The sequence below is a fragment of the Papilio machaon genome, chromosome 2 (genome assembly GCF_912999745.1).
Source record: "Papilio machaon chromosome 2, ilPapMach1.1, whole genome shotgun sequence".
Classification (NCBI taxonomy): Eukaryota; Metazoa; Arthropoda; class Insecta; order Lepidoptera; family Papilionidae; genus Papilio; species Papilio machaon.
Genome location: NC_059987.1, coordinates 7,251,888 through 7,264,448, shown reverse-complemented (window position 1 = coordinate 7,264,448; position 12,561 = coordinate 7,251,888). Strand labels below are relative to the sequence as shown.

The 12,561-nt window shown below is 33.9% G+C and overlaps 2 protein-coding genes across 3 annotated transcripts in view; both read right to left on the bottom strand.

The window, feature by feature from the left end:
- Nucleotides 1–262: 262 nt before the first annotated feature.
- Nucleotides 263–4,070, bottom strand: LOC106714366 (probable hydroxyacid-oxoacid transhydrogenase, mitochondrial). The gene is made up of 8 exons (XM_014507400.2): nucleotides 3,887–4,070; nucleotides 2,969–3,047; nucleotides 2,608–2,816; nucleotides 2,298–2,494; nucleotides 1,912–2,225; nucleotides 1,630–1,811; nucleotides 1,049–1,319; nucleotides 263–410 (listed from the first exon to the last, which is right to left on the bottom strand). The coding sequence occupies exons 1-8, from the start codon at nucleotides 3,937–3,939 to the stop codon at nucleotides 327–329; spliced, it is 1,389 nt and encodes a 462-aa protein (XP_014362886.2). The 5' UTR covers nucleotides 3,940–4,070; the 3' UTR covers nucleotides 263–326.
- A 4,451-nt stretch (nucleotides 4,071–8,521) lies between these two features.
- The window catches only part of LOC106714439 (arfGAP with SH3 domain, ANK repeat and PH domain-containing protein), a 39,345-nt gene continuing 35,305 nt past the window's right edge, over nucleotides 8,522–12,561 (bottom strand). The window contains exons 11-17 of one of the 2 annotated variants that reach the window (XM_014507489.2): nucleotides 12,411–12,530; nucleotides 12,002–12,212; nucleotides 11,742–11,888; nucleotides 11,556–11,659; nucleotides 11,106–11,156; nucleotides 9,601–9,789; nucleotides 8,522–9,122 (exon numbers count right to left, since the gene is read on the bottom strand). In XM_014507489.2, coding sequence (XP_014362975.2) covers nucleotides 8,922–9,122; nucleotides 9,601–9,789; nucleotides 11,106–11,156; nucleotides 11,556–11,659; nucleotides 11,742–11,888; nucleotides 12,002–12,212; nucleotides 12,411–12,530 — 1,023 coding nt within the window. In that variant the 3' untranslated portion in view covers nucleotides 8,522–8,921. The remainder of the gene's footprint in view (nucleotides 9,123–9,600; nucleotides 9,790–11,105; nucleotides 11,157–11,555; nucleotides 11,660–11,741; nucleotides 11,889–12,001; nucleotides 12,213–12,410; nucleotides 12,531–12,561) is intronic. The other variant, XM_045685165.1, reaches the window with a different exon arrangement.

Sequence of the window (12,561 nt, the reverse complement as noted above, 5' to 3'; positions counted from 1 at the left end):
ACGGATGCATATCTAACGAGTGAGCATATTTCGAGTGCCTTCTGTACTCTTACCATCATTCTCGAACAATGTCGCGACAACCTTTTCTTTCCACCTAGCGCTTTTCTTATTTGATAATAATGAAGAAAGTAACAAATGAAGTCAAATTAAAACAAATTAATTTAAGATATACATAATTATATATTATACAAATTAGTTGATAGGTTCATTTTATGTACTTAAAATTATTAAAAACTACACTCTAAATTGTGAATTCTTTTATTAAAGTTTTAGCATATAGGATAAACATTTTCAAAAATATACCGTGTGTCCAATTGTGTAAAAAATTAGTAGAGCGTCAGAGAGTCTTCGAGAATTTTCGATAAATCTTCTTCAGATTGCGGGATCGGAGCGATCTTTAACAAACGATGCTGAAAAGTTAAAAAAATAAAGTTGTGATTCACTTCAATTCACTAACAGTTACCTACATTTATTAGTGTATTTTTTTACTTATGGATATGTACGACCATAAAATCAAAGTTTTAGGACGAAACTATTGGATTTTTTTATTAAAAGAGCACTTTTATAAACCAACATCGCCGCTGAAAGCGATAAGGTCGTGTCTATTTAGCTACATTCTTTTATTTTTTTTAATGTAATGTTTTAATCCAAAATTACTGGTTTGAGTATTTTTTTACTTTTATTGAATAGTTTGTAAGTTTCCAAATTGCAATAAAAATAATGATTAGAATGTTACATACATGATATATTTAACGCTGTAGTATTCTTTAATAAAAACTAAATTTAATGACAAATGTTTTTAAATATAGCTAAGTGAATCATAGCTAATAATTTTGCCAATTTTAAGGTATTTGTGTGATGGAATAACTATTTTGTTTAAACTGATGGTCCTTTCTTAATCCAATCGGATGTTAAGTGGCGGAAAACAAAGAAAGGAAACCCTAGTTTGGCGACAACTCCAGCACTTTTCTGTTAAAAGTATATACGAACAAGTAAACAAAAAATTGGTATCCTGAATTAAATAAAAAGACACGACGTTTCGAATTACCTGCGGTAAAGCTCCCTTCACTAGCTGTGGTATATCTTGTGCAGAATACCCAATAGCGTTCAAGCCATTCTCCACTTTCATTACATCCATATACTTCAGTATAGTGTCGGAGAGGACTCGGCCAGCGTCGGCTTGTTTCTTGCCTGTGACGTCAGCGCCCAATATGGCCGCCGCCTCTAGATGCTTGTCGGGATCACTCGGCGCGGTGAAGCGGAAGACCGATGGCGCAGTTAATACCACCGCTAAACCGTGTGGTATCATTGGCTCTGTACTGGTAAACATTTGAACAAAATAGTAACGATAGAACAATAAATTTGACTGTAAAAAAGGAACGAACTAGAAGGAAAATAATTTTTAAGTTTGATTTTAACACTTTTGATTCAAAAGTTGTTTTCGGGATAAGAATAGGCTCTTGTATTATTCCCAAATTAATTAGTGTACAGTAAACACCCTATGCCTACTGTGCTATAAATTGCACACACATACAAATGAGATGTGGTTCACAATTACAACTGGCATGAAAAAACTTATTAATACAAACTAAAGAAACTTGTGGCAGACTCTAGAATTATTCTAATTACCCGTAGTCCTTCGGGACGTAATCTTTGACATTCCCCGCGATGGGATAGGCAAGTCCATGACAGAGATGCACGCCAGCGTTGCCGATGCCTACTCCGGCCATGGTGGCGGCTAAGTGCATGCTTGAACGTGCTTCTATATCCTCCGCGTTGTATACTGACCGCTCGAAGTATTTGTTAAGGCACTACAAAATAATACCATTAGACATACATAAGTGAACAAATTATTTCAGTTACCAATTTTAATAACGAGCATAAAATTATAAAAGATCTTCTTTGATATACCTGAAGGCAGAATCTAGCCCACACATCCGATATAGGGTTACTGCCTTGATAGACAGGTCGCAGAGCGGGATTAGACGGAGCAGGACCTCGTTCAGTGTATGGTATAGCTGTAAAACTCTCCAGAGCATGACAGAAGATGTCAAAACCCGCGAAGTTTGCCACTGTTTGTGGTACACTTAGTGTGTTCAGAGGGTCTATCAGAGCCAGTAGAGGACGTAAGGCGCTGTGTGCGATACCTGTCTTTGCCTTTATCTCTTCGTAATCGAATATACTCATTCCCGTCGTCTCACTACCCGTCCCACTGGTAGTTGGTACTGCAAAATTACATTAATCGATAAGCCCTTGGCAAAATCTGACAGCGATCATGCGTTAAAAACACAACTGACTTGCAATGACAGGCTTGAGTGGTTCCATGGTGGTTTTGCCTTTGCCTACCGGCTGGTTGACGTAGTCCAGGAAGTCGGCGTCCGGGTTGCAGGCGTAAAGGTTGGCAGCCTTGCACGTGTCCATCACCGAACCGCCCCCCACAGCCACGTAGCTGTCGAAGCCGCCGCGCTTCGCGAAATCTATTGCATGTTTTAAACTAAAATTGAAAAGATACTTTGTTTACTGTACTGGCGAGATGATAGAAGAGGTATTTTACAAGTCTTTATCACTTTGCTTCCAGTCTTCAAACATTGACCTGTATTAACATACCTTGTGTCTGTAGGCTCCACACGAACTTTGTCATAAACACTGTAGCTTATCCCATTCCTGACAAGAGAATCCAGAACTGCTTTCATAGGACTCAAAGATACTACATTAGGGTCCGTCATAACACAAACATTTTTAGCGCCCAAATTAACCAAGTCCATCCCAACTTCCTGGGTCACACCTAATCCATAGCGTACAGTCGAACATTTTATCTGTAAATTATTGCTTTTTGTTTTTAACTTGACAGATGTAACGATATTTCGTTACCTGAGATTCTGAGAGTCTGAGATTTATCAAATGATTCCATAATTAAATTAATTATTATTACGGAATCATTCGATACATCTCAGTGTGGCAGCCTTACCTCGAAAGCATAATCCTTACTAGGAGTTATGTTTGAAACTTGAACATTCCCTCGGTAGCCATGCGCCGGACATTGGCAACTGATAATACAAGTAAGAGCAAATGTATATAGCATAAAATAGGTACAGTCTTTCCACTCTCAGAAAATTGTGAAGCTTTCTTTTGCACCTGTTGTCTTTTTCCAATTGCTACACACAACAAATTAATTGTGATCTCTGTTTATACCTAATATTGATAATTGCCTCAGATTCTAAGCCATGAACTAAACTTGTTTTACAAGATTCAAATCTTTTTAAAGTAATTTATTTTAATTTTATTTTAAATACTGTGCACTAATTGATCATCAGGTGGTAAGCTGTATATTAATGGTTTACTTTAGATTGATAAGTTTAATATGTTTCCTAAATCTTTGTTATTATTTGAATGAAACTGGCTAAGCATTTTTGCAAATATCTTTTCTTGATTTTATAATATAACTTAATTTATATTAGCCCCAAAAATTCTTGGATCAAAGCTCCGATAAACTTCTATATTTATTAATATCTAATAAAATGAATAATTATCTTCGCCGGTGAATGCACACTTGACATAAAGAAAAACCAAACTAATGCGTGATATGAGACTACTCTTCTGGACCTAGTAGGGTTGGTGAGTCTCCTAGTGTTTTATTAGGTTTTATTAGTTGTGTGAATCATTGGCACATTTATAAGTAGGATAATAAAATATTACATTCACAGATACTATTATCTTGTTGTAGCACTTTCTTTAAAATATCACAGAAACTTTGAAACTGCACAATTTTAACAATATAGTTGACCTCAGACTTTGTACACATCCTATTGTGTAATCTTAATATTTTAGTGTAATTAATAATTTAAAAAAAGCTTAAATTGTACTTAATAATGGAAAATGTACTTACGATGCAATATTTATTGTTCTCAGTAAATCAAATACTCTTTTACGTGAAGACATTTTAATTGACAAAGCAGTAAAAATATTTACATTGAAGTTACGTATGTCAAACTGTGTAAAGTAACATCAATGTATTTACTGTTATCAATAACCTTCAATGCAATTATCTATCTTTAATAAAAATATGTTGTTTTTTTTAATGATAAGACGTATGTGATATAAGATGTTATTTATTTGCTTAATACATATTTGGTATGTACGATTCTCTTTATGAGTTAAGAAAAATTAAAAATGTAGCAATCGTATACTGTGACAAACCAATACAAAACATTTAACTAACTAATAACTTAAAAAGACTACACCGTAAAACGTAAGATTCATTAAAAAATAATCATATCAAATAAAATGGGAATATAAAATTGACACTCAGCTGATAAGCAACTGAGTTATGACAACTGTCAAAACAATTCATTTGACATTGACATATAAACAAACCATAAACACAGTGCACTATGGCTAAACAGGTTTAAAATTTTTGTAACCGTATTTTTTTATGTAAAGAAGTTAATGTTTTCATTTAACTTTAACGTAATTTTTATTATTTTACGCTTTTATCATATTGTTTGGAAATTCTAATATTTTTCTAACCATGTATGTCATGGTAAGACTGTTTTATGTTACATCTGCACAACAAAGATTATATAAAAAAAACAACGCAGCCATAATAAAAAGCTTAATTGCACCTTTTGCCTAACTTTCTTCTTTATATTCTTTTGTTGTGTTACAATAACAGCAACAAAAAATTAGCTTTAGCCATCAATTGCTAGTGACTAGATTACTCTGGGTATAGTTTTTAAGATACGGGTAAAAATAAAATCAAACAAATTGAAATTAGACATCGAAGTGATGTATTAATAAATTCATACAGATTTTCATTCAGATAATACACAATAGAAAAAAATTATTTCAACTACAACACGATATTCTCGGATATACTACAATACAGAATAAAACATCTTACTCTCGTTAGCATCATTTGGTTACATACAATCTTAATAAATGACATATTGACAGCTAAAATGGCATTAAAATATTATCATCACATCACATTTTATTATAAATTAAAACATTCAATAAATATAAAATTATTTCAGTATGGAAGTTTGAAACAGAAACTTTGTGATAATAAAAATTTTACTCGCACTTTTCCTTAATTCAAAATAAGTTAAATTATATTACAACATAGTTATAAAATTAATTATTTACAAATTAATATATTTTTAGTAACTTAACTATAAAATATAATAATAATAATTGTGTATCGTTTCGAACAGTACTAGGGGAACATAAATGGCTAGTTGTGGATACTGAAAGCATTTAATTATTTATCAATTACTTCCAGTTAATACTAAATTATGGCAACGCGCGCGTTAATATAGGTAACTATAACATACGTAGGCATCACTTATTATCTATGAATACGAAGGTATCTTAATATACACAAAAAACTCAATTACAAGTAAGGGGAATGTTCTCGACGTTTTAATATGAATCACATTATACTTCGACTATGTGTAACCGACACAATAATATTTATTATAAGAAATTCATCGCACTACTGACTTCAACGCTATTGCTATTCAGCTAACATTATTGCGTACGTTATTCTATTTAAAATTGTGAAAGTGATAAAATTTAACATTTATAACAAGATTCAAACGCTCGCTCGAGAGCGACCCTGTACCACGCATTCGATCATTTCAGACCGCTATATAAATAAATATAATCTATAGCCGCAGATGTTCATATATTTGGGGATAATTACAATAGAAATATCTTTGGTCCGTGTTACAAAAACTAGAGATAGTATAGCACGCGTCCATAAACATTACTCATTGATTTTTAAAAAGAGATTACTGCTTGTTAGAACATCACCTATATCGCACAAAGCAGTAAAAATTCAGTCGTGTGCGTAAGACAACGCTATACAAATCTGAAATCACTTTCTGAAGATCTATGTGCAATATTTGTAGTCGCTTACTGCACTCGGGTTAAGGTTTCCCGCCAATACAACCTCAACATTCATATGAAGATCTTCGCAGCTGTGCGCGGTCAAAGATTACTCTCGGCGAGCGTCAAACGTACCAACAATCTAAGACACGGCGATACCGACTACGAGAACAAGACAACAACACGGTCACTGGTCCGATACTTTGTCGCGAATATAATATATATATCTCTACAGATCACATATACTTTTTGGCAAATTAAATGAGCTGCACAGATGTGTACAGTCAGCGTCAAATTAAAACAATGTTGCGCATGTTACTTATTTTGTTATCAAAGTTATTTCTTGTCTGCTTTTATATGACGTTGACTGTACGCCACTGTTTCCACGATCACTTTGTGAACATTATAATAAATTTTATTTCGAAATTATTATTTATTCCAATAAATCTTAAAATTTTTGACATTTTTTTTTGTTTTCTAATAATTGAGCCAGATTCACCACATATATAAGAGAGATTTGTCCATTTATAAAAGCAAATACGCTTCAGTCAATTATTTTTTACACCGACACGTATTTCCTTTTGTACCCCTCAAGTAAAAAAAAAATGTACACATATTGTGTATCGAATTCCTCGTTCGTTTTATAAAAGAAACCCATATCAAAACTATAAAGATAAGAAATCAATATATTCCAGTATGAACCCAGAAAGGGACGGAGCTACTGGCCAAAGTTACAACATTATGTCAACAAAGCTATTATCATTTAGGCGAGAGTTTCCTAAACATGTATCTTTATATTCTGTCCAATTTATTTTGTAATAAAACAACTCAGACATTCAACAATAAAAAAAACAATTTGAATAACTATTTAATTAAAATAGCGTCGTAGATAATTTCTACTAAACCATTGGATTGAAAATCAAAATATTTGGAAACGCTCGCCATAATTTATAGCTTATATTGCAAATGCGACCAAAATATTTCAACATTTAAAATTGTCAACAAGAAAATAATATTCCAAAATTGGTGTGGATAAAATTGATGAGTATTAAAATCCTTGTATAAAAACAATCATAGATTCACTTGTGCTATTGACAGTCACTTACATAATCGTAGATTTTCACAACACACGCGACGTATAAACATATACTGATGTCTCTGTTTTGTTAAAGATAATGAAAAAGACGACATCATGTATAATACGTTTCAAATATCTCAGTGGCTCAAGATCATCTTGCTACACCTTAAATTGTGTTCTGTGTACTTGCACAAAGTTAAGAGCCTCCAAGATATTTGACAAATACAATACTACGGCAGTGAAATTCTACCATTATTATAGCAAAGGCCCTGTTTTTAACATTAAAGGCTATATCAACCAGTGCAAGAACAACACGACAAGTAACTTGTTACTATCAATAACTATAAACGTAACTATACGTTATATTTAGCATGATTTTTTCATATAAACAAATCATATAGATTTTGTCTGTAATTTTATACCAAATGCAGTTAAAACTGTGTATTGTATTTAATAACAATATTTTTATAAACTATAAAGCGGTCATCACATCCTTTCTCCTTAATTAGGACCAATTATGAATACTGTTTGTTAAAGAATAGCAAAAAGATTTTACTCAACGAATATATTCAAACCAAATATCGAATGACATATTTTTATATAATTTATTTTTTCTATTGTTTACTTTTGATATATGTCAATTTAAAATAAATAGTCTAAAATTGGATTCAGGACGAATAAGTTGTTTTAATTTTATAAATAGTAATCACAACATCTGGCGACCCTGCCTACAGATTTTTTCAGTTTAAAGAAATGGCTGAGAAAATAGAACAAATAAAAAAGGTATGAATAAAAAGAAGACACTTAACCAAGTCCGAAAGTGTACTAGATTCATTATTGTGTTCTACGGAAAAAGATTTAAGCACAATATACCAAGTACATGCCAATTACAAGACGGTAAAAATATTTACGATCAGCTTATAAAATATGACTCCGAAATAAAAGAAATATTAATTGTGACCGAGCCGTTCAATGAAGAGAAATTTGAGAAAGTTACATGAGGGAGATAAATATTTTAATAAATGAAACTTGCTCGACGTAACGTACAGGTCACTCTCAGATGAATATGTCGGAGATCAGAAGCAAAAAGTAAATATGAAGTTGCCAACGCTGGAGAATGCATCAGATTTTTGTAATCTTGAGATTTTAGGCATTCAAGATCCGGCGCACGTACAACAAAACAGGAAAAAGAAGAAGTCCTGAACTATCTCGGTAGATATGGAGTTATATCTCTTAGAACTTTCTTCTTCTGATATTTTGTTTGCGTTTTATAAATGTTTATTTTGTGCATAATTTTATTGTAAAAGTTAGTGTCCATTTTGGTTTGAATATTGTGAGGAATTTCATTTCGCGGTGTGGAGGATGTTAAAGAATAGCAAAAAGATTTTACTCAACGAATATATTCAAACCAAATATCGAATGACATATTTTTATATAATTTATTTTTTCTATTGTTTACTTTTGATATATGTCAATTTAAAATAAATAGTCTAAAATTGGATTCAGGACGAATAAGTTGTTTTAATTTTATAAATAGTTTTCACAACACTGTTTGTCAAATAGTAAAAAAAAAACTATGTATTTGTTTACATAAAAATCTCATGCAAAAGTGAGCAAGTTTAAGAATCTGTTGCAAGAATGCTAGAGTAAATAAGCTCATATAAATGAATTCCGAAAGCTTTAGGCCAAATGGGCTTCGAAAGTTAACAGCAATTCCTTTTAGTAGCTCTAATTATTTCAGCTACGGCACGCGTTTATAAAAATCGTTATTATATTAAAATTCGAAAAGAGATAGTAGATAGTGTTTCTTTGGAAGTTAATACTCAAACTTCGACTACTAAAATCTAATCAGAACATATTCGGTGAAACAGATCCGACTTCGAACGAGTACATAGTTGTATGAACACTTGACTGACCATATTGTGCGCTAGGAGAGATCTATCCTTGCCTTGGCCTAGTCCGGCAACATGTGTACGAAGGAGACGGGGAACATGCCGCGTCTCGTCGTACCCTCCACCTGACCCTCCATCCAGTCGTCGTCTTCTGTGCGCTCGTTGATCACAACTATCACCTCCCCTTCCCGGAACGACAGCTCGTCCTCGTTGTCCGCCGAGCAGTCGTACAGCGCACGACAACGACGCATACCACCGCCCATCTGTAATGGATAACATAATTACATATTAGATCACTAGCTGTCGCCCGCGGCTTCCTCCACGCGGAATTAAAGAAAAACTTATAAGTAGCTTATATGTTCTTTCATACTATGTTCTACATCAGTGCAAAATGTCATTATCTGTTGAGCCGTTCCGGAGATATCTTCAAACAAAACAGAGGACAGAACAGAAAACAGAACAGAACAGAGAACAGAAAAAAATAACAGAACAGTGACATCCTAATATTGAATTGTCAGGCGATTGACATATGACAATGTCACCTGCGATTTCATTCGCGCAAAATTTAAAAAAAGGCTTAATTAGTAGCCTATACGTTCCTTTAAACTATTTTCTACATCTATACCAAATTTCAACGAAATCCATTCAGCTGTTATGGATATAACTTCTAACAAACATTCATTCATCCATCCATACATCCAAAAATTCGCATACTAAGTAGTTTAGTTTTTCCATACTGACCATTGTGATGGATGTGGAAGGCGAGCGCGAGTGCACGCTGGAGGCATCGGACACGTCCAACGAGCGGCTGTCACTGCGCCGCGCGCGCACCGCCCCCACACCCGCCCCCACACCCGCCCCCGCGACACACATCTCCGACACCTCCGACACATCGCACAGCTCCAGCGACGAATCCTGACTAGAACAATCCTGTAATACACACACAAACAAGTCTTACACTACACTCACATTTATATTTATCACATAATAGAGAGATATACGCAACAATTGCAGAAGTTGAACTAAAGATGGAAGAAAGAGTAACGTTGATAAACGGTATTTAGATTTTAAAAGTAAAGCTAGTTTATTCAGCTATAACTATTCTGAAAGCTTAGTTATAATCTCAATCAAATATTCCGATCACTTAATATTTGACTTTCATTTAATTAGTAATTTCAATACTTTAAAGCGTATGAAGACATCAATCCTGTTTTCGGAAATAGCTACAGCAATCTCAGTTAACCTTATTTTGATATTTCATTTAACATTGAAAGAAGACATATGGCTTAATTTTTTTTTAATATTTTTAATGTTATATTCTATGTACAGTTGTGTTTAAATCACTTCAAAAATCATGCAATCCACTCGGTGTTATTTGTTAAAACGACAGCGTTACTTACGGGAGCGAATCCACAAAAAAACATTAATTTACACCAAGGATTTCGTTCGTATAATAAACCGTAATTGTATTTAAAATTACTAAACTATAAAAAAATATTATATAATCTATGATGTAAATAATTCTATAAAATAAATAGAGGAATCTCTAGTTTGTTATTAGTCTGTGGAAATACATTTTAAGCTCTATAAATTAGATATATGCATGCATTTAATTTTTAACTATAAAATATGCGGACATTTCGTACACACATTTTATGTTAGGAATCGTCTATTAATCACGTAACGCATAAAAGTCGGGGTGGGGTTCCGAAAAAATCACGAAAAATCATGGGGGGGCTTAAATAAAATATCACGCCCATTTTTTTCGTTTATGACGTAAATTTAATGAATAAAATAATAATATTTGAACAAATTTAATAAATCAAAGTGATTTGTCCTAAAAATATTCCTTCTAAAATCTAGCCACATATCACTAGAAATGAGCATCAAATTGCTAAAAAAAACATCACATGATTAATATACGACTCTTTACTGTGAGCTGTCGAAATACCCGTACAAAAAAACATATTGTCCTCTCTCTCACTCTTTTGGAAAAACGGAGACAAAAATATGTTTTATAATTATTACAGCACGATGAGATTTGATTATTTGCCAAGAGAAAAAAATAAAGCTATGGAATTTTTTTTCAACTTTAACAGTAGCTCTTATTCAAGTATCAAGAAATATCAGATTTGTTCGTAGTATTCTCTTGACAACAATGAATCGGCTGTATTAAAACAAATAAAGTGGGAGTCAAATAAAACGAGGGTAAGCAAGTATACTGAAGCTCGTCAGACAATCTTTACCCTTCTCAGTTTCGCATTGACAGCCTTTTCCAGGTGCAATCTATTTTTCTTCTGAAGCAAAAACAAATACAACCTTGTACTCATTCCATATTGTTGTTAGTCGCTTCAATGTGTTCATTATTACAATTTAATTAAAGAGTTATGTAAACCTTTTTATTAAAAAAATGATTATTTACAAAAATTACTGTAATTTTTTTTTTACAATATTAAACAAATTATTAGTATACTATTAATTACGTCATCGAACATTTGGTAAAACCTAGCATTTGCGAGACTGTTTGTTATCGAAATACTAATCTTTAAAAAAATCTCAATTTTCAAAAACAAGAAACCTATTACATCACGTCGAAGTTATAATAATTCCCAAAGTTTTAAAGATACCTTCTGAATAATACAAATACAACGAGCTTCTGTAATCTGTAAGGTATAGATAAATTAGGTGGGCGTTACCTTTCTGGGGGGCGGGGTGGGTTCGTCCCTGTGGTGAGAGCCGTTGTGCAGCACGGGAGGTGGTGTAGGCGGCGGCTGCTGGGGACGATGTTTCACCACACCTCCTGGGTATATAATATATTTTATTTTCACAATAATCTACATTGCTAACTCTGTGTATAAATTGTGTCATGCGGTGGGTCATACCGTGTATGGAACGCGTACTGTCTGCAGAGGGTGAGGGTGTAGAGCGCGGTAGGGGTGGGTGCTGCGCGTGCGCAGGGTGCGGCGTATGTGACAGCGCCACCGCGGGTGGCAGCGGCGCCGCTCGCTTCTTAAGACTCCCGATGTTATCTATAACACATATTTAAAAAAATAAAAAATATGTCGATCGCTATTTCTCATATTAAATGTTATACTTCAGGCTACTTAACGATTCTGAGTGCGGTAGTAAATGTTTAACTTACAGACGTTGGGTTTCCTGGGCAGTGTTGTGGGCGTGGGCGGGGCGTGCAGGGAGTCGCAGGTGGAGGAGCGCGAGCGCAGCACGGGGGAGTCCCCGCCCCCAGCAACGCCCCCGCCCCCGACTCCGCCCCCGCCCCCGCCCCCAGCGCCGCCCGCGTACGACGGAGGCCGCGACCGCGGACATTTCTTCTCAGGCGTTATACTACCGTTATGCTGAAAGTTATGATTATTTTTTTACGTTTAAACATTGGGAGGAATAAAATTAACAGGAAAATAAATAATAATTACCATTTTTACAAATTCTACTATTGTAATAATTGCTAAGATAAATATAGTGTTCTTATTATAATATATAACGAACTAAACCAAAAAAAATGTAAATGAATTTAGTATGATGTCACATATACTAACTCTCTCGTCTATGACGGTGTCGTCATCTGAGAAGTCCGTGGAGCCGTCGTCGTGAGATAGATTCCAATCGATGTTAATGTTCTCGAAAATACTCTTCTCCCTTTTGTCCACACTCTCTAACTGAAATGTAAATGCATTTATTATATACTAC

Excerpts from the sequence above, each read along its gene's own strand:
- LOC106714366 (XM_014507400.2), bottom strand. The coding sequence starts at position 3,939 with ATGTCTTCACGTAAAAGAGTATTTGATTTACTGAGAACAATAAATATT. Across the intron at positions 3,048-3,886 it reads AGAACAATAAATATTGCATC|TTGCCAATGTCCGGCGCATG; the intron begins GTAAGTACATTT and ends TTGTATTATCAG. Across the intron at positions 2,495-2,607 it reads GTGGAGCCTACAGACACAAG|TTTAAAACATGCAATAGATT; the intron begins GTATGTTAATAC and ends TTTCAATTTTAG.